Source organism: Mustela nivalis (genome assembly GCF_964662115.1).
Source record: "Mustela nivalis genome assembly, chromosome: 19".
Classification (NCBI taxonomy): domain Eukaryota; kingdom Metazoa; phylum Chordata; class Mammalia; order Carnivora; family Mustelidae; genus Mustela; species Mustela nivalis.
Window position 1 is genome coordinate 36,811,560 of NC_139038.1, and position 26,665 is coordinate 36,838,224.

The following is a 26,665-nucleotide window of genomic DNA, read 5'->3' on the forward strand; positions in this document are numbered from 1 at the left end:
TGAATGTAGTCAAATAGTCATACCTAACTGCAAGAAATGGGGTCTTTGTTGGGGGGGGGAGCAGCAATCAATTCTATCACAAGGAAAGGAGGGGAGAATGGTTACTACGGGGCCCTCCCACAGTCTCACTTACAGATGTGATATGAATTCCTGGGATCTTGTGAGAGGCGATGGGAGGGGACTAATGAATTGAGTATGTTTCTGTTTCTTCTTGTACCTCCTGTCATTTCTGCTTTATGAAGTTGTGCTATGGTCCTAGGGCACAGCTGGTTGTAGCTCTCTGTCATCATGTTGGGTTTATACCCTTCAGCCTTATAAAGTCAAGTCCCTTTCCCTACTTCCATTGAATTCTTCCTGCACAGGGATGTGAAGAGAGGTCCCTCTGGTTCTCTCATTCAACACACACTTCTCACATCCTTACCATGTGCCAGGACCTCTGCTAGGGGTCAGGCTATGAGTGAATCACTGTCCCCAGGGGGTCTCTCATTCGGGTCATGAGAAGCCTGGATGGTGGTTTTATGCGGCAAAGCAAACACTGGTCAGAATGTCACATTACCTTTATATCACCTGCTACATCCATATATGTATAGGAGGAAAGCATGGAATTTATAACAAAAGGCCTTTTATTTTAAGATAATTATCCAGGAATTCCAAGTCTCAGGACTGTCATAAGCCATTAGCCCTCAAGTCCACTGGGTAGTCTGCCGCCTTGCTGGAGCAAAGTCAGGGGAGGACAAGCTGGAAGTGGCCACAGTATAACCAGGAATTTGTCTGTCCCAAGCACGGGTTTGCTGTCACTCTCTGCTGTCCTTTGTAAGCACCCCTTCATAACGTTCTGGGTTTGTCACTCAGGAAATTCTTCCACTGCCATGTCTCCAGGGAAGCCACAGGATGAGGCTGTATATCCCCCTGGCCGTGCCCAGGAAAGAGATGACTCCTGCAGATACTCCATTGCTTCTAGGGAACCCAAGACCTCAGGCAAGTGCTCATCCAGCAGCCTCGTGCACCTGGCCTCACTCACAGTAAATAACTCCGAAGACTACAAGCAGCAAGAAGGCTTGCACATGGCCAATTTGAGCCCCAAGTCCCTACCACAGTGTGAGCGACACATGAAGCAGGTCCAGCTGCTCTTTTGTGAGGACCATAGGGAGCCTATCTGTCTCATCTGCAGTCTGAGTCAGGAGCATCGAGGCCACCAGGTGCGCCCCATCGAGGAGGCTGCCCTGGAATACAAGGTAGGTCTTCTTGGGGGTTGGGAGGGGAGAGGCTTTTAAAAGTCCGGGCTACTTTATTTCCCAACCCTTGGATGTTGGTGCATTACTCAGCATTCTTCGGCCGTAAGTAGCAAAAACACAATACAAGCCAGATCAGCAAAGAGGGAATTTACTGGTTCATGGACCTGAGATCCAAGGGCACTAGCTTCAGGTATGGCCGAATCCAGGTACCCACATGACATTAAGAATCTCTCTCTCTCACCACTTCTTGGATATGCTTCCCCTGGAGTGATGGATTCATCCCTTTCCTGGGCCCCCTCCCTATGCTCTTGGCTGCAGCAAATTCTCCTAAAGCAGCAAAATCTCCTAAAGCAGATTTTCCCCTCTAGAGTTGGCCCAACTAAAGATGGCAGAGGCCAAGTTTAGGCTTCAACAAGTGCCTCTTTTTCAGGAGCAAATTCAAAAGCAGCTGGAGCATCTGAAGGCGTTGAGAAAATCTGGAGAGGAACAGAGATCTCAGGGGGATAAGAAGACTGCAAAATTGCTGGTAAGGGCAGAGGTGTTCTATGGCCAATCCTTGCCTGAGTTCACCCCTGCAAAAGGAGGGAGGGCGCCAAAAGTGGGCAGGGGAGTCCCCAAAGTATATTGTCTCATAGGGAAGCAGAACTGATCACCTGTTTAGAATCACCTGCTTTTGAGGGGGCAGAGGGGTAACAGGAGTCCAAGGATGAGCTCGTCCCTGGAGAGGGAGACCAATACCCAGCAGGAAAGGAAATCTCCAAGGAGACTGTGCTTTCTCATATTCACCACAAAATGGTTTAGAGAAATTAACACCAGTGGCTGTCACTGAGGGGTGGGATTGAGGAAATGGGAAAATAAACTTTCCCATTTTAAATACTCCTTTGTATTGTTTTTATAATTGTCCTTTTCAGTTTTTTTTAAACCATATGAGTTTTTAAAATTCAAATGGTTAGACATTTTCTTTTAAACTGTCATTTTGTGATGCCACAGATTTCAATAAATACACTTGTTGGTCTTCCGCTATTGAACCTGGACACATAAGTTGCTTCCATTTTCCCTGCAAGCAAATTCAATGATCCCAAACAGCCTTAATTTGTCTGACCCCTTCTGTTGGCCAGAACCCATCTCCCACACCACAATGGGGAAAAGGCAAAGATAACAAAGGGCAGGAATGGGGGTGGGCATGGCATTGGCCCAGGTGTCTAACTTTTGCAAAAGCTCATGAAGTGTAGTAAAATAAAACCCCTTTCTGGGGTGCATGAGTGGCTCAGTCAGTTAAGACTGACCTGATTTCAGCTCAGGTCATGATCTCAGGATCGTGAGATCAGGCCCACATTGAGCTCCATGCTGGGTGTAGAGTCTGCTTAAGATTCTCTCTCTCCTTCTGTCCTTCCCCTCGTCACCTTCCCCACCCCACTCACCAGCTCTTTCTCTCTCTCTCTCTCCTGTCTAAAAAAGAAGAAAAGAAAACCCCTTTCTTATAATACCATGTGGCTTGGAACTTGTGGGTAAAGCAGAGGTCAGGGATGCCTCCCACCATGAAGATGAGGCAGAAGCCTGGGCCACAGGGCAACTCAGGGAGATAAGAAGGTCTGGTCTTCCCTTAAGACACTCGCCATAACATGAGCCCCCAAGAAAAGGTGATGCTGTTTTCAAGACTTCTTCTCCTCCTCCTTCTTTCAATAGTCAAAATACATATATAATTTTTTAATCATATGGAAGGGGTGGGAAACTCTTTTTTACAACACAATGACAGCTAAAACAAGTATGGAAGGATGGTTATGGGGTGCCTGGCTACCTCAGTCAGAGATTATATGACTCTTGATCGCAGAGGCCTGAGTTCAAGCCCTGTGATGGGGGCAGAGATTACTTAAATCAATCAATCAATAAAAACTTCTCAATACTTCAAAAAAGAAATTCTCCACTATACGAACCCCAATATAACAATCAACACCAACAAAGATCGTCAACAGATGCTAAAATTTTTAGCAGAAGTTCGTAAGAGAAAAAGATATGGACATCCTCTCAAAGTACCACCCCTTGGATTACTCATTAATTATAAAGGAAATAATACATATTTATACTGAAGAGGCGAGGCAGACCCCTCTTCAACCAAGTGACTGATCCCTGAATAAAAGTCATGAACAAATTGGACACTATTTGCCTCCCCGTGGGACGTGTTAGGGAGCCCAGAGCATTAAAAATACGGTATTCCTGTCTAAGATACTGAACCTGAATTTAATCATGAGCAAAATTATCAGACAATTTTAGAACACAGGCCATTGAACATGACAACCGATCTGTCCTCTTTAAGGAAAAAAAAAGCCAATGTTAGCATCCTTAACAACAAAAGGTGAGGAAACATTTTTGGTTCAAAAGGACTAAAGAACTCGGGGCGCCTGGGTGACTCAGTGGGTTAAGCCGCTGCCTTCGGCTCAGGTCATGATCTCAGGGTCCTGGGATCGAGTCCCACATCGGGCTCTCTGCTCAGCAGGGAGCCTGCTTCCCTCTCTCTCTCTCTCTCTACCTGCCTCTCCATCTACTTGTGATTTCTCTCTGTCAAATAAATAAATAAAACCTTTAAAAAAAAAGGACTAAAGAACTCAAAATGATGAGATCTCTCAAGTCCAGTCTTAGAAGATTTGAAGGGACTTCTCCCTCCATAGAGGAAGGAGAAGGCTCTCTAGAGCCTCTCCACCTTTCCACAGAAGCTCTTGATAGAACACGGACCCACGTGTGATGGTAGTAGAAGTCAAGTTCAGTTACATTCACTAGGTGGACTGAATGCCTTCATTCAGAGCCACATTGAGGATGTTCTGCATGCCAGCACTTTGGTGGGGAGTAGAGACAAGTCTCCTTCCTGGACACTTTGGTGGCTATAACCTTGTCCATTTACAACCCCAGGCATATGTCATCCTCACACTGGCTTTCAAGGAAGGAAAAAGATGATATCAGATATCTTAGTGTCCTGTGTCTGCCTTAACAGAGTACTGAAGACTGAATGGCTTAAACCACAGAAATGTATTCTCTCCAGTTCTGTAGGCCAGAAGTCCACAGTCAAGACATCAGCAGGACTGGTTCCTTCTGAGGGCTGTGAAGGAGAGACATCTTCCGGGACTCTACCCTCAGCTGGTTGATGTCATCTTTTCCCTGTCTCTTCGCATGCTGTTTTCCCTGCGTCTCTGTCCCACCTTCCCCACTCTAATGGCCACTCCAGTATGCCTCACCTTACCTAATTACATCCGCAATGATGTTATTTCCAAATAAGATCATATTCTTTAGATCCTAGAGGTTAGGACTTTAACATAAATTTTGGAGGGGATACAAATCAACTCAGAATAGTAGGTTTTAGGGAATTTTACAAGAGCCAGCCCCTGCCACCCTCAGTCTGTTCGGGAAGGTTCTGGCCCATTTTGTCTCCTTCTCTGAAATCCAGTCCTCCAAGAAGCCGAGGGATCCAGCCTCTTACCCGCCTGCAGGAGGTGGGCTTCTAGGGATTCCCTGGGCGCACCCATCCAGCACACTGCACAGACACCTACACCTTTCTGTTCCTCAGAAACAAACTGAAACCCAGAAGCAGAGACTCCGGCACCAGTTGGAGCAGCTGTACCGTCATCTGCAGCAGCAAGAGAAGCTCTTTGTGGCCTCAGTAGAGGATCTGAGCCAGACCATTGGCCAGGTCAGGGAGAAATACAGCACCCAAGTGTCCAGAGACATTGCGCATCTTGACAAGCTGATCGGGGACCTGGAGGCCAAGCAGTCCCAGCCAGAATGGCAGCTCATGCAGGTGAGTGTGGCTGGCTTTCCCCTGCCCAGTGTGCCCAGTAGGATGACATGGGCTCCCAGCACTGCCATTAGCTCTTCCCAAGTCAGTACGAGACAAAGGTCTTGTGACCAGACCCCTCTGATGACCTCTCAGGAGCCCAGGGAGGCCCCAGCTTTCAAAGGGATCCCCTGGCATCTCCCAGAAGAGAAGAGCAGGGTTTGGGCACAGTTTTGTTGCAAGCCCCACCAGGCTGCCACTTCGGGTGATGAAACTTAGAATGGGGGAGAGGTGCCCGGGTTTTGTTGACACCCCAGAGCGGAAAGACCAGGAGGAAAGACCAGGAGTCAGCGCAGCCCCTAGGAGACTGATAATGGAGAGCTTCCCTCTTTTCTCTCCTAGGACATCGGAGTCACCCTGCACAGGTACCGAGAGGTCCCCTCATGTTCCCTTGGGTATCCTGCAGGAAGCAGTGGGGGAGGCATCCCTAGGAGGGAGATGCTCCCAACCCCGGGTGTGTGACTCCTCCTGGTCTCCTCCTATCTCCTGCAGCTTCCTAAGTGCTTTCTGGATTTGCGTAGGGAAAATGGGAGTGTGATCAGGAGAGAGAGCATGGGTCAAAGACAGCAAAGAATGAACACAGCCTATCGTGCTAATGATGTTTCCTAAGAAATCTTCCTAAGGATTGCAGTTTGCCTCATGAAAACTGTTCCTGCAGAAGTGCCTCCCTCCCTGAGACCACAAATGTTTATGGTCTCAGGGAGGGAAGGACTGTCTAGGAGTGGAGATGCTAAGCCCAGACCGGGGAAGGAAGGGGAGGGAAGGGAGGAGGCTGGACATTACAGTTACTTCAGGAGCTTTACAAAATCCTGACATCCAGGCTCTGGCACACAAATTAAATCCAGATCTTCAAGAGTGTAAGAGCATAAATTCAAGAGCATAAATTTTTTGGTTTTTTTTTTCTCTTTTTTTGGCGGTAAAATACATATAAAATGAAATGTACCACTCTGACCATTTCTAAACGTGCAGTTCCTTGCCATTAAGTACATCCCTATTGTCGTGCAAGCACCACCACCACCATCTGAAGCATGTTCTCATCCTCCCAAATGGGAGCTTCGTACCATTAAAACATAACTCCCTATATTGCCGCCTCACCCAGCCCCTGGCAACCACCATTCTACGTCCTGTCCTTATGAATTTGACTGCTCTAATTGCTTTATATAAGTGGAATCATACAGTATTTGTGCTTTTGTGTCTGGCTTATTTCGTAATGTCTTCAAGGTTTGTCCATATTGTAAAATGTGTCAGAATTTCATCCCTTTATAAGGCAGCTGAGTAGTATTCCACTGTATGTGTACGCCAAAATTTGTTTATCCTTTCGTCTATCAATGGACACTTGGGTTGTTTCCACCTTTTGGCTATTGTGAATAATGCTGCTATGAATACCGTTGTACATCTATCTGTTTGAGTCTCTGCTTTCAATCCTTTGGGGCAAATACTTAGAAGTGAAATTGACGTGTCATATGGTAACTCTACATTTAGTTTTTTGAGGAACCACTATACTATTTCCCACAGTGTCTGTACCACTTTATGTTCCTAGCACCAATGCACAAGAGTCCCAATTTTTCCACATCCTTGCTAGCACCTGTCATTTTCAGTTTTTCAAAACAATAGTAACCATCCTAATGAGTCATAGCCCATTGTGGTTTTCTTCTTATTTACTATCATTTTTATTTCAACAGAAAAGGACTAAAGAAGTATAATTAATTTGACTAGATAATTCTGGGCTGAGCATTTCAATATTAACACCATTTGAAGGCCATTATTAAAACTCACTGTGGTTTTGATATCAGTGGGTTTTTTTAACTCCTTAGGTGATGCCAATCTGTGGCCAAAGTTGAGAACCAAAAACTCAGAGTCCAGGGAGGACTTTCTTTGCCAAGCCCAAGTGGGCTGGGTGTCCCCTGTGGACTCTACACCTTACTTCCACCTCATGGGAACTTGGGCTACCCCATGCACCAGCGGCTCTCTGGCCAACAGTCTTTTGTCTCTAGGGTCAAGATAGCGACTGTTCCTAAGCCATGGTACACTCCTCCAGAGGTGGAGAAAAAGATCCACTTGATCTACCAGAAATCAGAGTTTATGGAGAAGAGCATGAAGTCTTTCCGGGGTAGGTGGGCTTGGGGGAAATGGGGAAGCACCTGCTTGCTTCCTCTCTGATGTCCATGTAGCCAAGACCCCTCTGACATCCCTTTTCCAACTCCCATGGCCTTTCTGATGCCATCTTCAGCTTCTTCCTGATCTAACTCTAGCTGGGGAACCTAACTCAAGCTCCCTTTCTTCTTTCAGAAACCCTGTGTTCAGAAATGGACATCTTCAATGGTGAGTATAGCGAAGGCAGAATGTGCTTGCCAAGGGTTACTGTCATATTCCCTGTGCTCTTGATTTCTGGCATTATTCATAAGAGAGAATAACACCTGTAACAAAGGCAGAAGAAAGCCTTCATAGGCTCTGTGCTGGACTTGGGATCTGGGTCAACTCATCAGACCACAGAGTCACCAAGGCAGGCTATAGGGTCCAGGAGAATGGGATTAATCCAAGGAGAGGAAACAAGGTCCTGAGCTGGGGTAGGGGTCCTTGTCTTTCCTCGTTGTGATGACCAGGGTACATTCAGACTCTCTGAATTGAGACACTCAGGTTTCACCGCACCCCTCCCCTCTTCTTTTTCTCTGTAGTTCCAGAACTGATTTGCGCTCAGGCACATGCTGGTAAGTGTCCAGACTAAGGCAGGTGGACTTCACCTGCTGGGTCCCTGTGCAGACCTCCAGTGTGTTCCAGAAGAATGTTCCTAATGTGCCCTGGAGGTGGGGAGAACCCTGTGGGTGTACTGTCCATGGACCCCCAACAAGGTATTCTAATTCTTTCTGCAGTTAATGTGATTCTGGATACAGAAACTGCCCACCCCAACCTCATCTTCTCTAATAACCTGAAGAGCGTAAGACTTGGAAACAAGTGGAATCGTCTGCCTGACAATCCAGAAAGATTTGATAGTTGCACCATTGCCCTAGGCCTTCCAAGCTTCCTCTCTGGCCGCCATTACTGGGAAGTGGAGGTGGGAAACAAGACAGGGTGGATCCTGGGCATCTGCAAGGCATCCGCAAGCAGGAAAGGGACCATGACGCTGTCAGCCAACAATGGCTACTGGGTGGTGATGATGATGAAGCGAAATGAGTACCAGGTGTCCACCATTCCCCCAACACGCCTGCAGATAAGGGAAGCCCCCAAACGTGTGGGCATCTTCCTGGACTACATGGCTGGAGACATTTCCTTTTACAATGTAACATACAAATCCCTCATATACACATTCACCAGCTTCTCTTTTTCTGGGGCCCTTCAGCCTATGTTCAGCCCAGGAATACATGATGGAGGGAAGAACATGGATCCTCTGACCATCTGCCCCATGGCTGACCAGAGACCTCAATGAATGCCCAACACTTTGCATCTCTCTTCCGGCTCCCAGCCTTGTATCTTGAATCTGTACACTCAACTGTCATTATTGAATGCCTACTGGGTTCCAGCTGCTGTGGTAATGTAACAAGAGAAGAGTGCCTGTGCCCAAAGAGCCTATGGAATGGGAGCAGAAATAAGCTGAGAACCCAAATATTGGTAAATAAAGGGTAAAGAGAACATGTGCTGATGACACCTAAGAGGAAGAAGTACATGGCTGTAGCTTAATAAATCCTTGTATGAATTAGTACCCTGAGATTTCACTAAGGCAGAGAGCTCACCCTCATTTTGCCCCAGAGCTCTATGGCAAGGATGTGTCCCCTCATTCTATCCTCCTATCCTCTTCCTTGAGGACTTGGAAAGCTGAGAAACAAAACAAGCAGACTGGACTATTATATTTTTGTACCTGGATTAATGAATTACGGATTTTAAGAATATTGGCTAGGCCTCATAAATAAATCAATTATAAAACTTGGTCATAACTGCACTCAGTTTGCACTCAGTTTGTTGTCACTTAGTCAGTCATTGTGAGACTCCATTTCCCTACTGAACGCCGTGAGAAAGATGGAACTGCTATAGTGGGAAAACATTTGACACATGTTTGACACATATTCCCAGTGTCAGTTTTTTTTTTTAATTTTATTTATTTATTTGACACACACACAGAGAAAGAGAGAGAGAGAGAGATATCACAAGTAGGCAGAGAGGCAGGCAGAGAGAGGGGGAAGCAGGCTCCCTGCTGAGCAGAGAGCCCGATGTGGGGCTCGATCCCAGGACCCTGAGATCATGACCGGAGCTGAAGGCTCAACCCACTGAGCCACCCAGGTGCCCTCCAGTGTCCGGTTTTTGAAAAATTCTGTCCTGATCTATCATCCCCTATGTAAAGAGCTGTAAAGAGAAAGGAGGTAAGGGGATGAAAGAATCAGATGAAGATTAAACACTAAACCCCTCCTACCCCAACTCATCTTTCCATCTGTACTCTAGAGCCTAGACTGGACTCAGCTTCTCCATGATTGTGATCCTGGTTTCTTCAACCCAGAGCCTTGTTCTACCCACATAATCCATCCTCTGACAGAGATCGTGTGCTCTATCTGCTTAGCTGTTCCTAATTCTTCCTTGCTATAACCCTTCCATAAACAGCTTCCTGTATTTTTTCCACCATCTCCCCATACACATATTTTCCCCCCTGTTATTCCTAAAGTGGCTCCAGAATGTGAACTATCTGATAAAACTTGCTACAGGGGGCCATACGATCCTTCAGAAAGATTAAATAATGTTTCATGCCCAAAGCAATGTTTGTCATTTAACATTTTTTGCTCATTGAATACAGATATAATGGGGTTTTACCTATGTTTTAATTTATTTCATTATCTGTTAGTGAGGCTGTGAATTTTCCATGTGGACTTCTACCTTTTGCTTCATTCTATTTGCTATGTGGAATCTAGATATTGAACTTAGTTGTCTTTAGTACTTCTTCAAAAATATTTTATTATTTAATTTTATTTATTTGTCAGAGAAGCAGGCTCCCCGCTAAGCAAGGACCCGATGCAAGACTCAATCCCTGGATCATGAGCTCATAACCTGAGCCAAAGGCAGATGCTTAATCCACTGAACCATCCAGGCGCCCCTCAAAAATATTTTACATACTAAACACCAGTATTTGTATGATGAAAATTTCTATCATGTTTTTTTTAAATTGAGATTTAATTCACAAACCACAAAATTCACCCCTTTAAAGTATAGAGTTAAGTGGGTTTTAGCAAATTCACAATTTGGAAATATCACCACTAAATCCAGAACATTTTCCTCACCCCTAAAACAAGCCCTGCATCCACTGGCAGTCACTTGACACTCTCCTCTTCCCCAAATCCCTGGTAACTACTATCCTATTTTTGTCTCTATGGATTTGCCTATTCTGAACATTTCATGCAAGCAGAATCACACAGTATGAGGTCTTCTATGACTGACTCCTTTCACTTGGCATAATGTTTTTGAGCTCCATCCATGTTGCAGCATATACTGTACTCATTCATTTCTTATTCTTATATGGATATATTACATCTTGTTTAGCCACTTATCAGGGTTTTTTAAAGATTTATTTTTGAGAGAGAAAGAGAGAGCATGAGCTGGGTAGGGGAGGAGTTGTGGGGGGGGGGGCGCTGAGGGAGACGGGAGACAGAGTCTCCACTAACAGGGAACCTAACTGGGGACTCAATCCCAGGACCCTGAGATCATGACCTGAGCTGAAGGCAGATGCTTAACTGACTGAGTTACCCAAGCTGCCCCAACATTAAATTAATGTTCTTTTATGTTCTCTTATTGGTTATTAAATTCCACTTTTTGTACACAGTATAAGGACACATGCTGTCTTTCCAGAAGAGTAGGCAATTTTTGCTAGCACCATCTATTTTACACTAAGTTGAAATGCTACCCTTTCATAGAGGTCCATGTACATTCAGATCAACTTTAGCACTTACTATTCTTTTCTGTTCTACTTATTGAGGTCTGGTTCAAACCACACTGCTTTGATTCAAGTAGTTTTTGTTACTGTTCGTTTTTGGCTTTTGATGTCTGGAAAAGCAAGTATCCTTTATTTTTAGAAAAACTTTTGGTACCACAGTTTTAACACTAGTCTGTAACATATTTTAAAACATGGCTAAGTAAGTCACCTATAGTTAGTTAGCGTTAAGGGAAAAAACCATCCATCTATACTTTTACTTTGGTCATCCAGCGGGAGGCAGGCATTACATAAAAGAATAAAACGCTCCCTGCCCCGGGGCTGTCACAACCCTGATCAGCGCTTCACTGGGGAATGAACCGAGTACGGAAACAACTCAGGGAGAAAGGGCGGTTAGGCCTCCCTGAGAGGCTGAGGACGGAAACGAAGGCGACTGGAGAATGATCACCACGATTTCCCAGAAAACAAGACTGCCCATTCAGATCGCAAGGTAGAAGGAGGCAAGCGGGGGAGAGAAAGGTCGCCAGGTTCTGATCTATGGGCCGCCCTTACCGGAAGGGACAACTGTGACAGGACCCAGAACCGGGCACAGACCCTGACACGCCACCCACTCACCGCCTCAGCGGTCCTTCGACAGACCCACGATGCGGCGGCGGAGACAGCCGCAGCCTCTCTCAGATCTTCCGGTCCGAGAGGCAGCCCACTTCCTGTCGAGCCCGGAGAAAGCAGGATGGAGTCGGGGGTGGGACTGTCCCACCCCAACCGCCACGCCTAGCGGCCTCCCAGTGGCTGTTCGGAGCCGAACTACATTTCCCAGCAGGCGATGGAGCGACACCACCAGTACCTGGAGAGGAGCCAGCCCGTCATGGAGGATTGGAGCCTACCTTCTGCTTTCTGTCTTCCAGATAGAGCCACGGAAACAGCGGCTGCCGCCAGCCCGTCCTCCCTCTGGCGCTGAGAGCTCTGCTTGTCGTCCTCGAGCGTCGCCTTCTCAAGCACAGCCCACCCGCTCCGAGCGGGGAGACCAGGCTTCCGCACTGGAAACGAGGCACCGGTTGTGACGTCACGGCTGCGGGGGCGTCCGGCCTCCCAGAAGGCTTCGTGTCCAGGTCGTCCTCCCCAACTGACGGCGCCTCAAGCCAATAGTCGCCGGCGGCCTGTGAGGACACTCCGAAGGGCGAGGGGAGGGCTCGGCGTCTCGCGCCTCGTTTCCCGGTTTCTCTGCGCCGGGGTCTCTGAGCCGTCCCCTGCGAGCACCCGGGGGAGGCAGAGCCCTGAGAGGTGAGGGGCTCCGCGAGGGCGGGAAGCAGGCTGAGATGGCCTCTGGGGAGCAGAGCTTGGTCTGTTGCTAGGGGAGCCGGGCCAGCTAGGGAGCCGGAAACTCACTCCGGGCAATGCTGCCGTCTGGGCTTTGTGATAAAGGTACCCCTTGGCCGGTGGGAGAGGCTCCGGAATGGGCCTGGCCAGCTGGTCCCCCTGGGATGTCCCTCGCCGCTCTCAGCAGGGCTTCCACGAAAGGAGTCAGCAGGCCGTGTATGGGCTTCTCGTGCGGTCTTGTTTGCTCCGTGAGCGATGCACTGCCCCCCGCCCCGCAAGGGCACCCGAGGGACCCGCGATCCAAGGTGCGCAGTTCGGCTTCATTTATGGCCAAGCCAACTTCTAAGCTGATGCCCTCGGTACTGGACCCCAGGTTTCCTGTCTTCTAGCCCACTGCCCTTCCTACCAGCAGGAGTTAAACCGCTCTTCCCAGTGGAATTTGCACTTCATGTATGTTCTCAGGAAGGTGACCCCTGGGGTTTGGGCATCCTCCGACTTTCGTTCTCAGAGCTTCCTCTCAGGCCTTGCTAGGAGTGTCCAGTTCAGGGACCTTCCATTTGCGTTCGCAGTTCCTCACCCCAGCTTGTCTTTCCTTCCGCTTTAAATCTCATGTGGCCCCACAGTCCAGGCCGTATATTGGACCTGGTCTTTGTGGGTAAACCATGGTTTCTCTCGTCTGCAGCTCGGCTCCCTGACAGATTTTCTTCAGTAAGAGGTGACTCCTGAAGCTCTGCGAAACTGTGGTGTGTGATTGCAAGGCGCGATGGCTGCAAAAGTGGTTCCAATGCCCCTAAAGCCTAAGAGGTCCTTTATATTGAGAGTTCCTCCAGACTCCAAGCTGGGCCAAGACCTACTTCGGGATGCTACTAGTGGGCCCAAGACCATCCACCAGCTGGTTCTGGAGCATTTCCTCACCTTCTTGCCCAAGCCAAGCCTGGTCCAGCCCAATCAGAAAGTCAAGGAGACCTTGGTTATTATGAAGGATGTGAGCTCAAACTTTCAGAACAGACGTAAGAAGCACATGCTGTTTCACTAGAAGAGAAGGGACTGGTAGTAGGGGCAGACATAGGTTTTTATGTTAGTGATGAATTCAAGTTAGGATAGTGGGTATTGGAAAAAGTTGATTCTAACCTTAGCATGTTGGGGAGAGGGAGTTTTGTGCTCAAGCTGGAACTGGAGTGGCTTGCTGGGTGTGTGTAAACCCATAGAACAAACATAGTGTCATTTTTTTACCCAAACGTTAGGTGGGTGTTTATCATTTTAGGATAAAGAAATGTGGATGAAATGTTGAACTGACTGCAGTTTATGTGGAATTTTGGAAATTTTGTGCTTATGGGCATCTTCGGACATTACCCTCCTCTAGCCTTCCCTTTAGTAGTAATGGGAATTTTTAAAGTTCTTAAGAGAATCATTCTTTCCATAATGAGGAGACCCTATATAGGTTCAAGACCCTGTGGTTTATGGCTTGAACTCTTCCTGGGCTCACAGAAGCAAAAAAAAGATCCATGAATTGCCTTCGGAAGGAGTGAGGACAGTGTGGCTTTAAGGTGTAGTTAGGGGTTCCCATATTAGAGCCACTGATTTTTCCATTAACTACAGCTTCCTCTTTACCCAGTGCAACCTCATCCCATGGTGAAACTTCTGCCCAGAGAAGGAATCCAGCAGAAACAGGACACAGTGTCTCTGTATTTGAAAACTGAGCCTGAGGTGGGTTTGGTTTTCCCGTTCACTGTTTTGAGTACCTCACCTTCTCTGCTCTTTCAGCATCCCTGCTCAGCCAACCCATGTATAAAAATACATTATTGGGGGGCGCCTGGGTGGCTCAGTGGGTTAAGCCTCTGCCTTTGGCTCAGGTCATGATCTTAGGGTCCTGGGATCGAGTCCCACATCGGGCTCTCTGCTCAGCAAGGAGACTGCTTCCCTTCCTCTCTCTCTGCCTGCCTCTTTGCCTACTTGTGATCTCTGTCAAATAAATAAAATCTTTTAAAAAAAAATACATTCTTGGGAGTCTTTAAGGAGAGTGGGCTCATTTTTCACTGCCTCCTTTGATATTTCTCTTCTGCTTGTCCTTTGGCTCCTGTCTCAGCCTGGCTCTCTGGTCCGTGCTGCAGCTGTATGGAATTTATAGACCCCTTTTACCTTCCTTCCCTGATCGCTGGGCTTCAGTCTTTTTTGCCAGCAGAGCTGTAAAAGAACCAAAGAACCTTTGTTACTAAGGAAGGGGGCCTTTTGCTGTTTCAGGAACTGGTGGTCCTTGAGGACTTGAATGTATTTCACTCCCAAGAAGAATGTGTGAGCCTGGATGCTGCTCAACAGCCCACCTCAGAGAAGGAAGACAATGTCGGGGAGATGATGTTACTGGGTGAGAGATCTTGTGCGTTCATATTGAATGCTGTGGAAAAAGCATGTTCTGTTTTGTCAGATTTTTTAAAGACCTGACTGACACTAGCTAAGTACACGGTCACACACATTTCATTTTTTTTCTATCCCATGTGGCAGAGCCTGCCCCAGCTGTGGTGGCCATTTTTCCTGTATCTTTAGTGCAGCAGGGGTGGAGGAGACTTGTTTTTGTAAGCAAGAGCTGCAGCTGATGTCCTGACATCACACATTCAAACAGATAGGAAATGCAGGCTGATTGTTTCTGAGTCCATTTTCTGCATTTAATGCTAGTCCCTCAACAGGTGTATTTTTAATTAGTGTTTTCATTGGACCCATGATTCTTTTAAGTCTTTTTTTTCCCCTTGATGTCTAGTAACTATGAAGTCTACTAGTGTGAATGCAAATACATCCCATGTTGATGGGATACAGCACCCATGTGCCACTATGTACGAGGTACTAGTCTAAGTGCTTTGCATGCCTTTATTATCACATACATCGCTCACAAAAGTACTGTAGAATATACGAATTATTACTGTTTTACAGATGACAGAACTAAAGAAGAAACATATTAAGAAATTGCTAAAGGTTGGGCAACCCTCTTGGGTCGCTCCCTCTTCAGGAGCTTCATACTAGTGCTCAATAAACTTTGCTTTCCTTCCCAACAAAACAAAACAAAAAAAAGAAAAATTGCTAAAGGTCACACGGCAGTAGGTAGCAGAGCAAGGATTTGGACTCAGGAATTCTAATATTAGAGCTTGCAATCTTAGATTTTAGCCCAGAATTACACTGCCTTCCTGCTGCATTTCTCAAAATTTTTTCAGTGAGTTGTCTTATATGGTTGGTGAATGGGGTGTTCTTTCATTTGTCTTTATTTGCCAGTAATGGTTAAAAACTATTCTTGTATGAGAATACTACATATGAACTCATCTGGCAGCAGCTTCTCTGTAAGCTGCTAAGAGATGATTCAGCCTTTTTCTACAAATACACTGCTAACCTAGAGTCAGGGGCCCTCAGAAATCATTTTGCCAAGTGCCTTATTACTTTTTACTTTGCCTTCAGGGCTGTTTGCTTTTGAGGCTTAAGTGGAGCAGAAAGTGGGTTTTCTGAGTTGCCTAGGGTAACAAAATCAAATCCATGACTGTTGAATTCCGTAGTTGTCTTACATTGTGTGGTCAGGGTAGTGTGGTACATGGAGAGCCTGGTTAATTTCCCACAAGTTATTCTATGTAATATTTTTTAAGATTTTATGTATTTTGTGTGTGTGTGTGTGTGTATGTGTGTACACACTTAGTGATTGATTGAGTAATCGATTGTAAACTCTACACCCAAAGTGGGGCTCCAGCTTACGACCTGAGAACAAGTATGTTCTACTAACTGAGCTAGCCAAGCAACCCTAATATTTTCCTATTTTAGAGAGAAGAATAAACAGATCACATTTATTACACTGGGTTTTTCTCAGTCTTTGGTAAAATAAGCATTTATTTTAAATGACTGGTTGATGGGTATGTTGCTAATTCCAGGAACACTTTGGTCATGGACCCTGAGGCTCTCAGGCCCAATCATCAACCATACCCGAAAGCTGATGATTTAAACCAACATTTAATATATGCTACTTGCTGTGTACTTAGGCAGAGTTGGATTCTGGAGCTGATTATCAGTGGGTTGAAGTGATACATAGTGCTCCCTTCCTGCCCACTAAAGCTTCCAGTTTGTTTTTAAAAGATAAGTCATTCACATAAAAAGATAACCATTATGAAACCATTATAGCCATAAAGAGCTATGACAAGGTCAAGATAGGATTTGGACCCAGGAGCAGAGTTTGCAAGAAGATAGAATTGATTTTAGATGAGACTGAATCCATGACAGGAAATAAAGTGAGATTATTCTCCAGGTACTTGGATGTTAGGAATTGGAGGTCACATATAAAGATGTAGAGATTTGGGAGTCATCAGTATATAGCTGACATTTGAAATAGTAACATTAAGTAGTTTGAAAAGGGAAAAGTGTGAGGGAATGAACCTTGGAGGTATAGGAATCACAGAAGAATCCTTGGCGGAGGAAAGAAAATGTGTCTCAGTTCAAGTGAATCACATAAAACAACTGAAAATGTAGAACACTTAAATTTTCAAAAAGATAGTTCCTTTGGTCATATCTGCCCTCTTCTATGATAAGAGAGTATAAGCCTTTTCAAGATTAGTGCACATTGACTACATACTGCACAACAAAGACCGACTCAGTAGATTCCAGAAAGTGGAAATAACACAACAGGCTCTATCACAGTGCAGTACAACGAGAAAGTAATAATGAAACTGGAAAAAAAAAGTTCCCTTCACTGAGAAATGATTATTAAGAACCTTGGGCCACAGGAGAAATACAAATTAAAATTACACAATTTTTCTAGGGGTGCCTGGGTGGCTCGGTTAGTTAAGAGTCTGCCTTCAACTAAGGTCCTGGTCCCAGGGTCCTGGGCTGGAGCCCCGCATTGGGCTCCCAGCTCAGTGGGGAGCATGCTTCACCCTCTCTCTCTCCCCCTGGTTGTGCTTGCTTGCTGTCTCTCTCTCCCTCTCTCTCTCTCTGTCAAATAAAAAAAAATCTTTAAAGAAAAATAAATTTTAAAAAATTACATAATTCTCCTAGAATATAGCTTGTTTCAGAATCTATAGTACAACACAGAAGTAGATTTGAACCAATGGAAAGGAATATCATGTTGACTAGGAAAATTTAACATTAAAACATCAGTTCTCCCCAAGTCGGTTTATAAAGTGAATGTAATCCCTTTAAAAATACCAGTAGGATTTTTTTCCCCTGGAATTAGATAATCTGATCTCTAATTCAATTGGAAAAATAAACACGAATAACCAGGAAAATTGAAAAGAAGAGCAATGGAAAGGAAGGGGCTCTTAAAGGTGTTGGTACAACTCAACCTTTTGGCGAATCATACCCTACTTTGCACACCAAGAAAAAGCCCCAGAAGATATGCTTAGGAATACAAATGAACCATAAACACATGAAAAGATGTCCAGCCCTACTCTTAATTAGAAATGCAGATTAAACTTCTACCAGGTTACCACCTTTTTTCATCTATCAGATTTCTAGAAATCAGAAACTTAACACATTGGTAGTGAGGTTGTTGGGAGAAAGGTGTAATAATCCTGGTGGACATGTAGAATAGGACACTCCCTATATATGGGAATCTGATTACCAGTATTAAAGCATCCAGCAGTTCCACTTCTGTGAATCTAACCTACAGATAACAGCGTACTTTCAAAATAATATGCAAATGAGGTTATTCATTGTAGTACTGTTTGTGAAAACAAGATTGAAAATAATCCAAGTGTCTCTGCAGGGGGCTAGTTGAATATGATGTGTCCACACAGCAAACTATGGTATTCGCCATGCACTGGAATGTAATGATCAAAATAAAGCAAGTAGCAGACATATACATAGTTTACTATCCTTTATATAAAAAAGGGGAGAAAGGAAAACCTATCATCTATGGAAGAATAAAAAGAAACTAATAAAAACTGCTACCTATCTGGGCAATGAGTAGAATGGATGGGGACAGGGACTAGAGTAAGACTTCTTAGCATATATCTTTTCATATTTAGATTTTGTAACCATATGAACTATATATTAGCTACTAAAATTTTTTTTTTAATCTTAAAAATTAGTCCACTGGGGCTCCTGGGTGGCTCAGTCAGTCGAGCATCCAGTTCTTGATTTCAGCTCAGGTCATGATCTCAGTGTTGTGTGAGATCAAGCCCCACTTTGGGTTCCATGCTAGTTACGGAGGTTGCTGATTCTCCCTCTCTCTGCTCCTTTCCTTCCCAACCCCCCCATCCCTGCTCATGCTCTCTCCCACGTGCACGCTCTCTCTCGAATAAATGAATAAAATCTTGAAAAAAAGAGAAAGAACAAAATAGGGAAACCTGCTATCACTATTAATATCAACTGGATAAAGCAAAAAGATAAGAGGTTAAGAAGAGTAAATATTGGGGTGCCTGAGGGACATATTTGGGTCGAGTGTCTGCCTTTGGCTCAGTCATAGTCCCAGGGTCCAGGGAGGGAGCCCCACATCAGGCTTCCTGCTTGGCGGGGAGCCTGCTTCTCCCTCTCCTCCCTGCTTGTGCTCTCTTGTTATCTCTGTCACTGTCTCTGTCTCTCTTTCTCAATTAAATAAGTAATACCTTTTTTTTTTTTAAGATTTTATTTATTTGACAGAGAGAGAGAAATCACAAGTAGGCAGAGAGGCAGGCAGAGAGAGAGAGAGGGGGGAGGAAGCAGGTTCCCCGTGGAGCGGAGAGCTGGATGTGGGGCTCGATCCCAGAACCCTGGGATCATGACCTGAGCCGAAGGCAGAGGCTTTAACCCACTGAGCCACCCAGGCGCCCCAATAAGTAATACCTTTTTTTAAAAAAAAGAATAAGAATAAATATTGGGAAAGGAAGGACCCAAAATACAGTTTATACTTAGAAAATCTAAAAGAATCAACAAAAACTTCTTCAATAGTTTTAAAGTAGGTAGATAGGAATATATAACAATAGCATTCTTAACACAAAATGATGGAAGCTGCCATTCAGAATGGCTATAAAATAGTAAACCACAAGGGCGCCTGGGTGGCTTAGTCGTTAGGCATCTGCCTTCAGCTCAGGTCATGATTCCAGGGTCCTGGTCAGTCTCCCTGCTGGGTGGGAAGTCTGCTTCTTTCTCCCTCTCCCTCTCCTGATCACCCTGCTTGTGTTCCCTCTCTTGCTGTCTCTCTCTGTAATACAGTAAAATCTTTAAAAAAATAAAAAAGTAAACCACAGATGTTTTACTGGTAAATAAAGACTTTTAAAAATTGGAGAAATGCAAGTCTAAATGCGAAAACTACAATCATGTAAAGATATCAGTGCCCCGGGCGCCTGGGTGGCTCAGTGGGTTAAGCCTCTGCCTTCGGCTCAGGTCATGATCTCAGGGTTCTGGGATTGAGTCCCGCATCGGGCTCTCTGCTCGGCAGGGAGCCTGCTTCCTCCTTCCTCTCTCTCTGCTTGCCTCTCTGCCTACTTGTGATCTCTCTCTGTTGAATAAAAAAAAAAAAAAAACAACTTTAATAAAAAAAAAAATCTTTAAAAAGATATAAGTGCCCCAAATTTATTTATACTAAAAACATTAAGAGTCAAACTTTTAAAAAGGATATTCTTGCTGATTTTTATCAGTATTACACATTACAAACCATAATTTACAGTGTGATATTAAGCTCCAAATGTATTAAGAGTTAAGTATAAACATAAGTCATAAAGGAATACCTAGAAAATAGAAAATTTATCAGATTTTGATACTTTTTTATGGTTCTAAGTTGTGGAGTTACAGAGGAAGACTTCAGTTAAATATTTGTATCAGTAATGATTGACACAGATTAAGATTTGCAATATGTAAAATTTATTTAAATTTCTAAAAGTCTCAGCCCAATCAATTAGTAGATTTTAATATTAAAGTACAAAAAAAGCTACAATGAGAAACCATTTTACACCCATTACATGATTTTAAGTTCAATCTAATGGTGGCAAAATTAGGTAAAATTGATACCCACATGTTGATGGTAGTATTAAAATTGGTAAGCTGCTTTTGAAAGAAGTGTGGGGATCTCTGTCAAGAGCTGTGATAAGTATTGCCATTTACTTACCCCAGCATTTCTTTCTTTCTTTTTTTTTTTTTTAAAGATGTATTTATCTATTTATTTGATAGATGGAGATCACAAGTGGGCAGAGAGGCAGGCAGAGAAAAGTGGGGGGAGGCAGGCTCCCTGCTGAGCAGAGAGCCTGATGTGGGGCTCGATCCCAGGACCCCAGGACCATGACCTGAGCTGAAAGCAGAGGCCCTAACCCACTGAGCCACCCAGGCAGCCATGATTCAGCATTACCTAAGGAAGTGAATGAAAAAGAAAATGCCTTTTAGTGTGAAACTGTCAAGTCCAGCAAAGATACGTATTCCATGCTGTTGTGGTCAGCCACATATCAAAGTGGTTGATTTAACCCTTTATTTTCAGCAGGTTGCCCAGAGTTTTGGGGGTCCCTTTTCACCCCACCTTTTCATGGCATACTTTTTTTTTTACTTTGTTATCTAGTCTTTATAATCTGTTATTTTACAGACTTCTTTTGGAGGTATAAATACAGAAAGTGTACAAATCATAAGTGTTCACCTTTGATTTTCACAAAATGTATACATTTGTCTAATCACCATTCAAAATTACTATTCCTAGCATCCCAGAAGTCCCTCTTGTGAAGATAGTAATTAGGCTCTTGTGCCCATTGCCTAATTACTATCCCCCTGCTCCCCTAAGAGACCACATTGATTCCCATCATACTTTAGTTTTATTATTTCTGGTCATCACTGTAATGCCCAAATAATCACCAGCTGAGTGAATGTGATATGCCTTAATTATTTCTGGTCATTTGAATTGTTTCTAGTTTTTCACTATATAGGATATTACATACAGTATTATCGAATCCTGTAATATGATAGTATTAAATGTAGTGAAATAACTCACCTCACTGTTCAGTTACTAGCCTCCAAAAGAGTATGAGTGGTATCCTTTAATATTTATGTCCTTCATCCCTTGGTCCTTAGCTCACTGCTCTACATAGAATATAATAAGATCAATATGCACTTGTTGAGTAATTACTGCCTATTCAGAAAGCAAACATGAAATCTTTCAGTGTAGTCCCACTCATTTCATTTTTTAAAAAGGGGGGGGCTGTGTGCTCATATTGCATAGTAAGATTTATCAGTTATATATATCACCCACAATAAGAGCGGAAAAGGAGTGTTGATAATGATTATTTGCTAGTCCTCAGATTTCTGACACTCAAGATTTTTTTTTTAAAGATCTTATTTATTTGTCAGAGAGAGAGAGAGCACAAGCAGGCTGAGTGGCAGGCAGGCAGAGGTGGAGAGAGAAGCAGGCTCCCCGCCAAGCAAGGAGCCTGATGTGAGACTTGGTCTCAGGACCCTAGGATCACGACCTGAGCCAAAGGCAGCGGCATAACCAACTGAGCCACCCAGGCATCCCTCAAGATTATTTTTTGATGAGAAATCTAACTTGTTTTTGCCTGCCTGGTGTCATATCCCTCAAAAGTTACTAAATTCTCATTGTTTCCACAGCCAATGATGTTAATCTTGAGAATGAAGATCTTCAGAAAGAAACCATAGAGAATGAAGATCATAGAGAAGAGATTGCAGATTGTGATGAAGTAGATTGTTCTGTGGTCTCTGAGGAATCTCCATATTGCCATAAAGACAGACTAAATACATCTATTCCCAAGCAAAGGAAAATGAGAAATCTTCTAGTTACCATTGAAAATGATACTCCACTAGAGGAACTCTCAAAATATGTGGATATCAATGTGATTGCACTTACCCGAAATCGGAGAACAAGAAGATGGTACACTTGTCCACTGTGTGGGAAACAGTTTAATGAAAGTTCTTACCTTATTTCCCACCAGAGGACTCACACTGGAGAAAAACCCTATGACTGTAGTCACTGTGGGAAAAGCTTCAATCATAAAACAAACCTTAATAAACATGAGCGAATCCATACAGGAGAGAAACCTTATTCATGTTCTCAGTGTGGGAAAAACTTTCGTCAAAACTCTCATCGGAGTCGCCATGAAGGAATCCATATAAGGGAGAAGATATTTAAGTGTCCAGAATGTGGGAAAACCTTCCCAGAGAACAAAGAATTTGTGCTTCATCTGCAGAGTCATGAGGCTGAAAGGCCATACAGTTGCAAAAAATGTGGGAGAAGATTTGGTCGGCTGTCCAACTGCACCCGGCATGAAAAAACCCACTCAGCATGTAAGACCCGAAAGCAGAAATGGGATCAAGAAAGGTCTGATGATCCTGCCTCAACCTGAAATGTTTCATAAGGAACTCTGAATTCCCTGGCTGTCAGAAAAGATGCAGAAATGGGAAAACCTCATTAAAGCCAAAATTGGATAAATACCCATCTTGGCTAAAACCTCCAATTTTTAGAAAATTCACAGGGAAGAAAACATCCTCAAAGGCTATACCTCAGTTAGCATCCACACTTTCCGGATAAAGGAGCTTTCTTCTGTGAACTTATACAACATTGTATAGGCCACAGTTCCCTTTCCCACAATGGCCTCGAACATGAGTCTGAAGGCCACTCACCAGCAAGGTGAGCAGTGACTCAATGCGTATGGAAGTATATCATTCCCCTCCCCCTGTGTAGGAATTCATGCTACAGGAAAAAAAATAATGCAAAGGTCCTTACCTGGAACTGTGTTCCCCTGAAAGAACCAAACTACTGATTTGTTAAGCCAATAGCTTCTACTAGCAATTCATATAACCTCAGAATACCCTGTTAAAGCTTGAGTGTTGAAAGGGATTGTTTACTTTTGAATATAGGAAAATACAGCAATTGAATGTCAAAGACTTACTCTATCATTTTTACATGATCTAAACAATTGATCTCAGTAACATTTGCATTTTGTAGTGAAAAGTGACTTTCACAGGAATACTTTTCACAACATACTTTTAAAGTGTCTACTATTCTTACTATGTTCCGTCCGGCTCTTGCTCAGACAGCTCTCTCTTGCCTTTCCATTGCCAAGAGAAGTTCGGATCGCTTAGGCCCATCCACCCAGCCCCACTACTGGAAAAGCTCTTCAGAATCTGGTCCCTCTGATGAGCCAAGAAGAAAACCTGCCTACAAAGGAAATCCAAGAGCCTGAAGAGGAAGAAGAAGACATTGGCTTAGACCCATGACTGGTCAATAACCTTACCGAGTGCTTAATTCCCCTCCAGGCAGTCATCAGACCCTTGGCAATGGGTGGTCACTACCTCATAAGAGTGTTTTATTTTTAGCAGGGGTCTCCAGTGGCTAGCTCACACTGCCCCTCAAGGAGACAAGACTCTAGTGTCTCCACTGTAATGGATACTTTTTCTCTTTGACCTGATACCCACTTTCCTGACTTGTCTGCCCAGAGGCAAGGCCAGCGGTGCCTTCAAGGGACCGATCCTGTGGTGTGTTACTTTAACGATTCTTGATCAGTTTTTGCTTTTCTTTTAGGTTTCCTAAAGTTTTACATTGGTATTTTGATGGAAATAGGTTAATCCTGTAAACTGGGGAAACTTGTTAGCTTTATAAATTTTGTTTCCCATCCAGAAACATACCTTTCCATTTACTCAAGTATTATATTCCTGAGTACATTTTTCCAATTTTCTTCATGTAAGTTCTATACAATTTTGTTATTGTAAATAGTTTTTTCATTGTATTTTTCTAGTTGATTATTGTTCTTACATAGGAGTTATTTTTAATTATATATTTGTGAAACTAGCCACCTCACTGATGAATGTTGTTAATTTTCAGTAATTTCTCAGTTTCTCAATTTGTGGTTCAAAATTATACCACCCACAAGTAATAGTTTTGTTCTTTTTTGTTATTTTTTAAACGTGTAGGTCTAAGCTTTGTTTTGGTTCAAAGCATACTAAAAGAGGACCTTTGATGGTACAGTTCAGTCCTGAGTCCTAATTCAAACACTTAAAGGCTACACATAAAACTGTGCTTTATTAATGTTGTATTTCGAGCCTACAAAACCCTTTAAAACCAGGGACAAAACTGGCTGCCAGCCGTGTTGTTCTGTCTTGAGAAGACTGGGGTTTGGTTGGTTATCACACCTGGAAAACAAAGGCTAATTGGCTGCCAGGCAGAGACTGGAGAGGGTGGGGTCCGTGCAGAAGAGTCTTCTGTCCCCTGTGAAATGGTCTGACTACACAGTCCTCGAGGCCTGTGGGTGTGTGATACTCTGACGACACAAACTCCTTCCCCACTTCAGGAAGTGCCCTCAGTGCCCTGGGCTGTGGTGCAGATAAGGACCCGTGCAGTCAAAGGCACTGGCAAATATTGTCCCCAGGGTGGGGCCTGGGCCACCTGACTTCCCTGCACCTACCCCTTGGATCCCAGAGGGTCTGGAACAGAATGTTCCTCACTTCTGCCCTTGAGCTCAGAGCATGATGTCCAGGGTCAGCGTCCCCAAACAGGAGTGCACTGGGAAGGTGTTAGATGAATAAGTGCTCAATACGGAGCTGACAACCAGTTAACGAAAAACAGTAAGCACACAGCAATGAATGCTTTTCCAATAGAGCATTAAGTCTCACTTAGAATATCTGAAGGCCCCGATAACCAAGTCCAGTAGCAACTACAAACAGAAGACAGCATCCAACAAAGATGCAGCACAAGGCCCCAGGCTATAAAAGGAAGCAACATACCAGGGGAGTTTCTTAGGGTGGGAGGCGGGGGACGGGAGATAGGAATTCATTAAAATCAAAACTACCTATACAGCTCCACATTCACAAGTGCTAGGAAGGGAAGGATTCTAGGAGAGAGTTACAGGTGGATTTTCCAGAGAGGACTCTGGGCAAGTGGTCTTTAAACAGACCAGATGGGTGAGATAGAGGAGGAATGGGGGCAGCAAGGGGCTTTTCCAATAAGAAGACATGAACACAACTTAAAGATACACTGGAATGGCTACAGGAAGTATGAAAGAATCTTCAGGCTTACTAGTAATCTAAGAATTATAAATTTAAAGAACAAAAATGTCATTGTAGGTGTATTAAATGAGCAGTGTGTGTGTGTGTGTGTGTGTAAATGTTCGGCTTGGCCAAAGGGGAATAATAGCATCCATCTAGTGTGACAATGTTAAAAAAAAAATATCACTGTGTGTCCATCAATTTATGTTTTCAACACAAGGAAAAATAGAACATTTTAATACTGAAAAATCCAACCTAAATGGATAACTATGTAGAATATTATATAGCTAATAAAAAACAAGGCTTTTATCTTAATCGGCAGGGTGGGTCTCATCCTCTCTTACCGTTCTCTCTCTTTCTAAAAAAGCTTTTACTTATTTAAGAGAGAACACGGTGGGGCAGGGGAAGAAGCAGACTCTGCTGAGCAGGGAGCCTGATCCAGGATGCAATCCCAGGACTCCAGGATCATGAGCAAGTGCTTAACCGACTGAACCAACCAGGCACCCCTCTTGTTTCCATTCTCTCTTGAGCTCACTCCAGTTTCACCTTCAATTCCAACACTTCACTGAACATTTATAGAATATTTCATCCAACACCAGCAGAACATGCATATTTAAGTACCTGTGAAATATCACCAAGATGGACCATTTTGGGGCCATGAAGCACACCTTAGCAAATTTTAAAAAGTAGAAATCATACAGAATATGCTCTCAGATCACAGTGAAACTAAACTAGAAATGAACAGATAGCTGGAAAACACCAAAATATTTGTGGAGATTTAACAACACACTTTTTTTTAAAGATTTTATTTATTTGACAGGGATCACAAGTAGGCAGATGGGGGGGGGGGGACAGTCTCCCTGCTGAGCAGAGAGCCCGATGCAGGGCTCGATCCCAGGACCCTGAGATCATGACCTGAGCCGAAGGCAGATCTTAACCCACTGAGCCACCCAGGCGCCCCACAACACACTTTTAAGTAACAGACAAAGAATAAACCTCAAGAAAATATTTTGACCAAAGGGAAATACAACTTACCAAAACTTGTGGCATGCAGTGAAAGCAATTCTTAGAGGGAAATTTATAACACTGGATGCATATATTAGAAAAGAAAGATCTAAAATCAACAGTGTAAGTTTCTACCTTGAGATCTGTAAAAGAACAGGGAATTGAGGGCACCTGGATGGCTTGGTTGGTTGGGCATCTGCCTTCTGCTCAGGTGGTGATCCCGGTTCCTGGGATCGAACCCCGCATTGGGTTCCCTGTTCACTGGGGAGCCTGCTGCTTGTGCTCTCTTGCTCTCTCTCAAATGGATAAATGAAATCTTAAAAAGAGAACAGGAAATGAAATATACAAAGTGAACAGAAGAAAATCCATAAAACGCGACAGGAATAAATGAAATTAAGAACAAGAAGTCAATAGAGAAAACCAACAAAATCAAAAGCTGGTTCTTTGAAAAGTTCAATACAGTTGATG

At 44.0% G+C, this 26,665-nt stretch overlaps 2 protein-coding genes and 1 long non-coding RNA gene across 7 annotated transcripts in view; 2 read left to right on the plus strand and 1 right to left on the minus strand.

Moving 5' to 3' along the window:
* The window catches only part of MEFV (MEFV innate immunity regulator, pyrin), a 31,971-nt gene extending 22,979 nt beyond the window's left edge, over positions 1–8,992 (plus strand). The window contains exons 4-11 of one of the 2 annotated variants that reach the window (XM_082713299.1): positions 880–1,235; positions 1,666–1,761; positions 4,792–5,022; positions 5,401–5,423; positions 7,053–7,168; positions 7,348–7,380; positions 7,734–7,766; positions 7,929–8,992. In XM_082713299.1, the coding sequence (XP_082569425.1) occupies positions 880–1,235; positions 1,666–1,761; positions 4,792–5,022; positions 5,401–5,423; positions 7,053–7,168; positions 7,348–7,380; positions 7,734–7,766; positions 7,929–8,482 (1,442 nt within the window). In that variant the 3' untranslated portion in view covers positions 8,483–8,992. Of the gene's footprint in view, positions 1–852; positions 1,236–1,665; positions 1,762–4,791; positions 5,023–5,400; positions 5,424–7,052; positions 7,169–7,347; positions 7,381–7,733; positions 7,767–7,928 lie in introns of both variants that reach the window. The other variant, XM_082713298.1, reaches the window with a different exon arrangement.
* Positions 8,993–9,123: 131 nt separating this feature from the next.
* LOC309854356 lies at positions 9,124–11,930 on the minus strand. 3 transcript variants are annotated; one of them, XR_014306179.1, is made up of 4 exons: positions 11,848–11,930; positions 11,579–11,670; positions 10,983–11,076; positions 9,124–9,393 (listed from the first exon to the last, which is right to left on the minus strand). It is a non-coding gene; the product is annotated as an uncharacterized lncRNA (long non-coding RNA). The 3 variants fall into 3 exon arrangements; XR_014306178.1 differs by lacking the exon at positions 10,983–11,076; XR_014306180.1 differs by having other exon boundaries at positions 10,983–11,670.
* Positions 11,701–24,084, plus strand: ZNF200 (zinc finger protein 200). Of its 2 annotated transcripts, none has more exons than XM_082713357.1 (5): positions 11,701–12,244; positions 12,963–13,290; positions 13,896–13,987; positions 14,522–14,642; positions 21,803–24,084. In XM_082713357.1, the coding sequence occupies exons 2-5, from the start codon at positions 13,044–13,046 to the stop codon at positions 22,552–22,554; spliced, it is 1,212 nt and encodes a 403-aa protein (XP_082569483.1). In that variant the 5' UTR covers positions 11,701–12,244; positions 12,963–13,043; the 3' UTR covers positions 22,555–24,084. The 2 variants fall into 2 exon arrangements, with proteins under 2 accessions (XP_082569483.1, XP_082569484.1); XM_082713358.1 differs by lacking the exon at positions 11,701–12,244 and adding an exon at positions 12,259–12,585.
* The last annotated feature ends 2,581 nt before the right edge of the window (positions 24,085–26,665 follow it).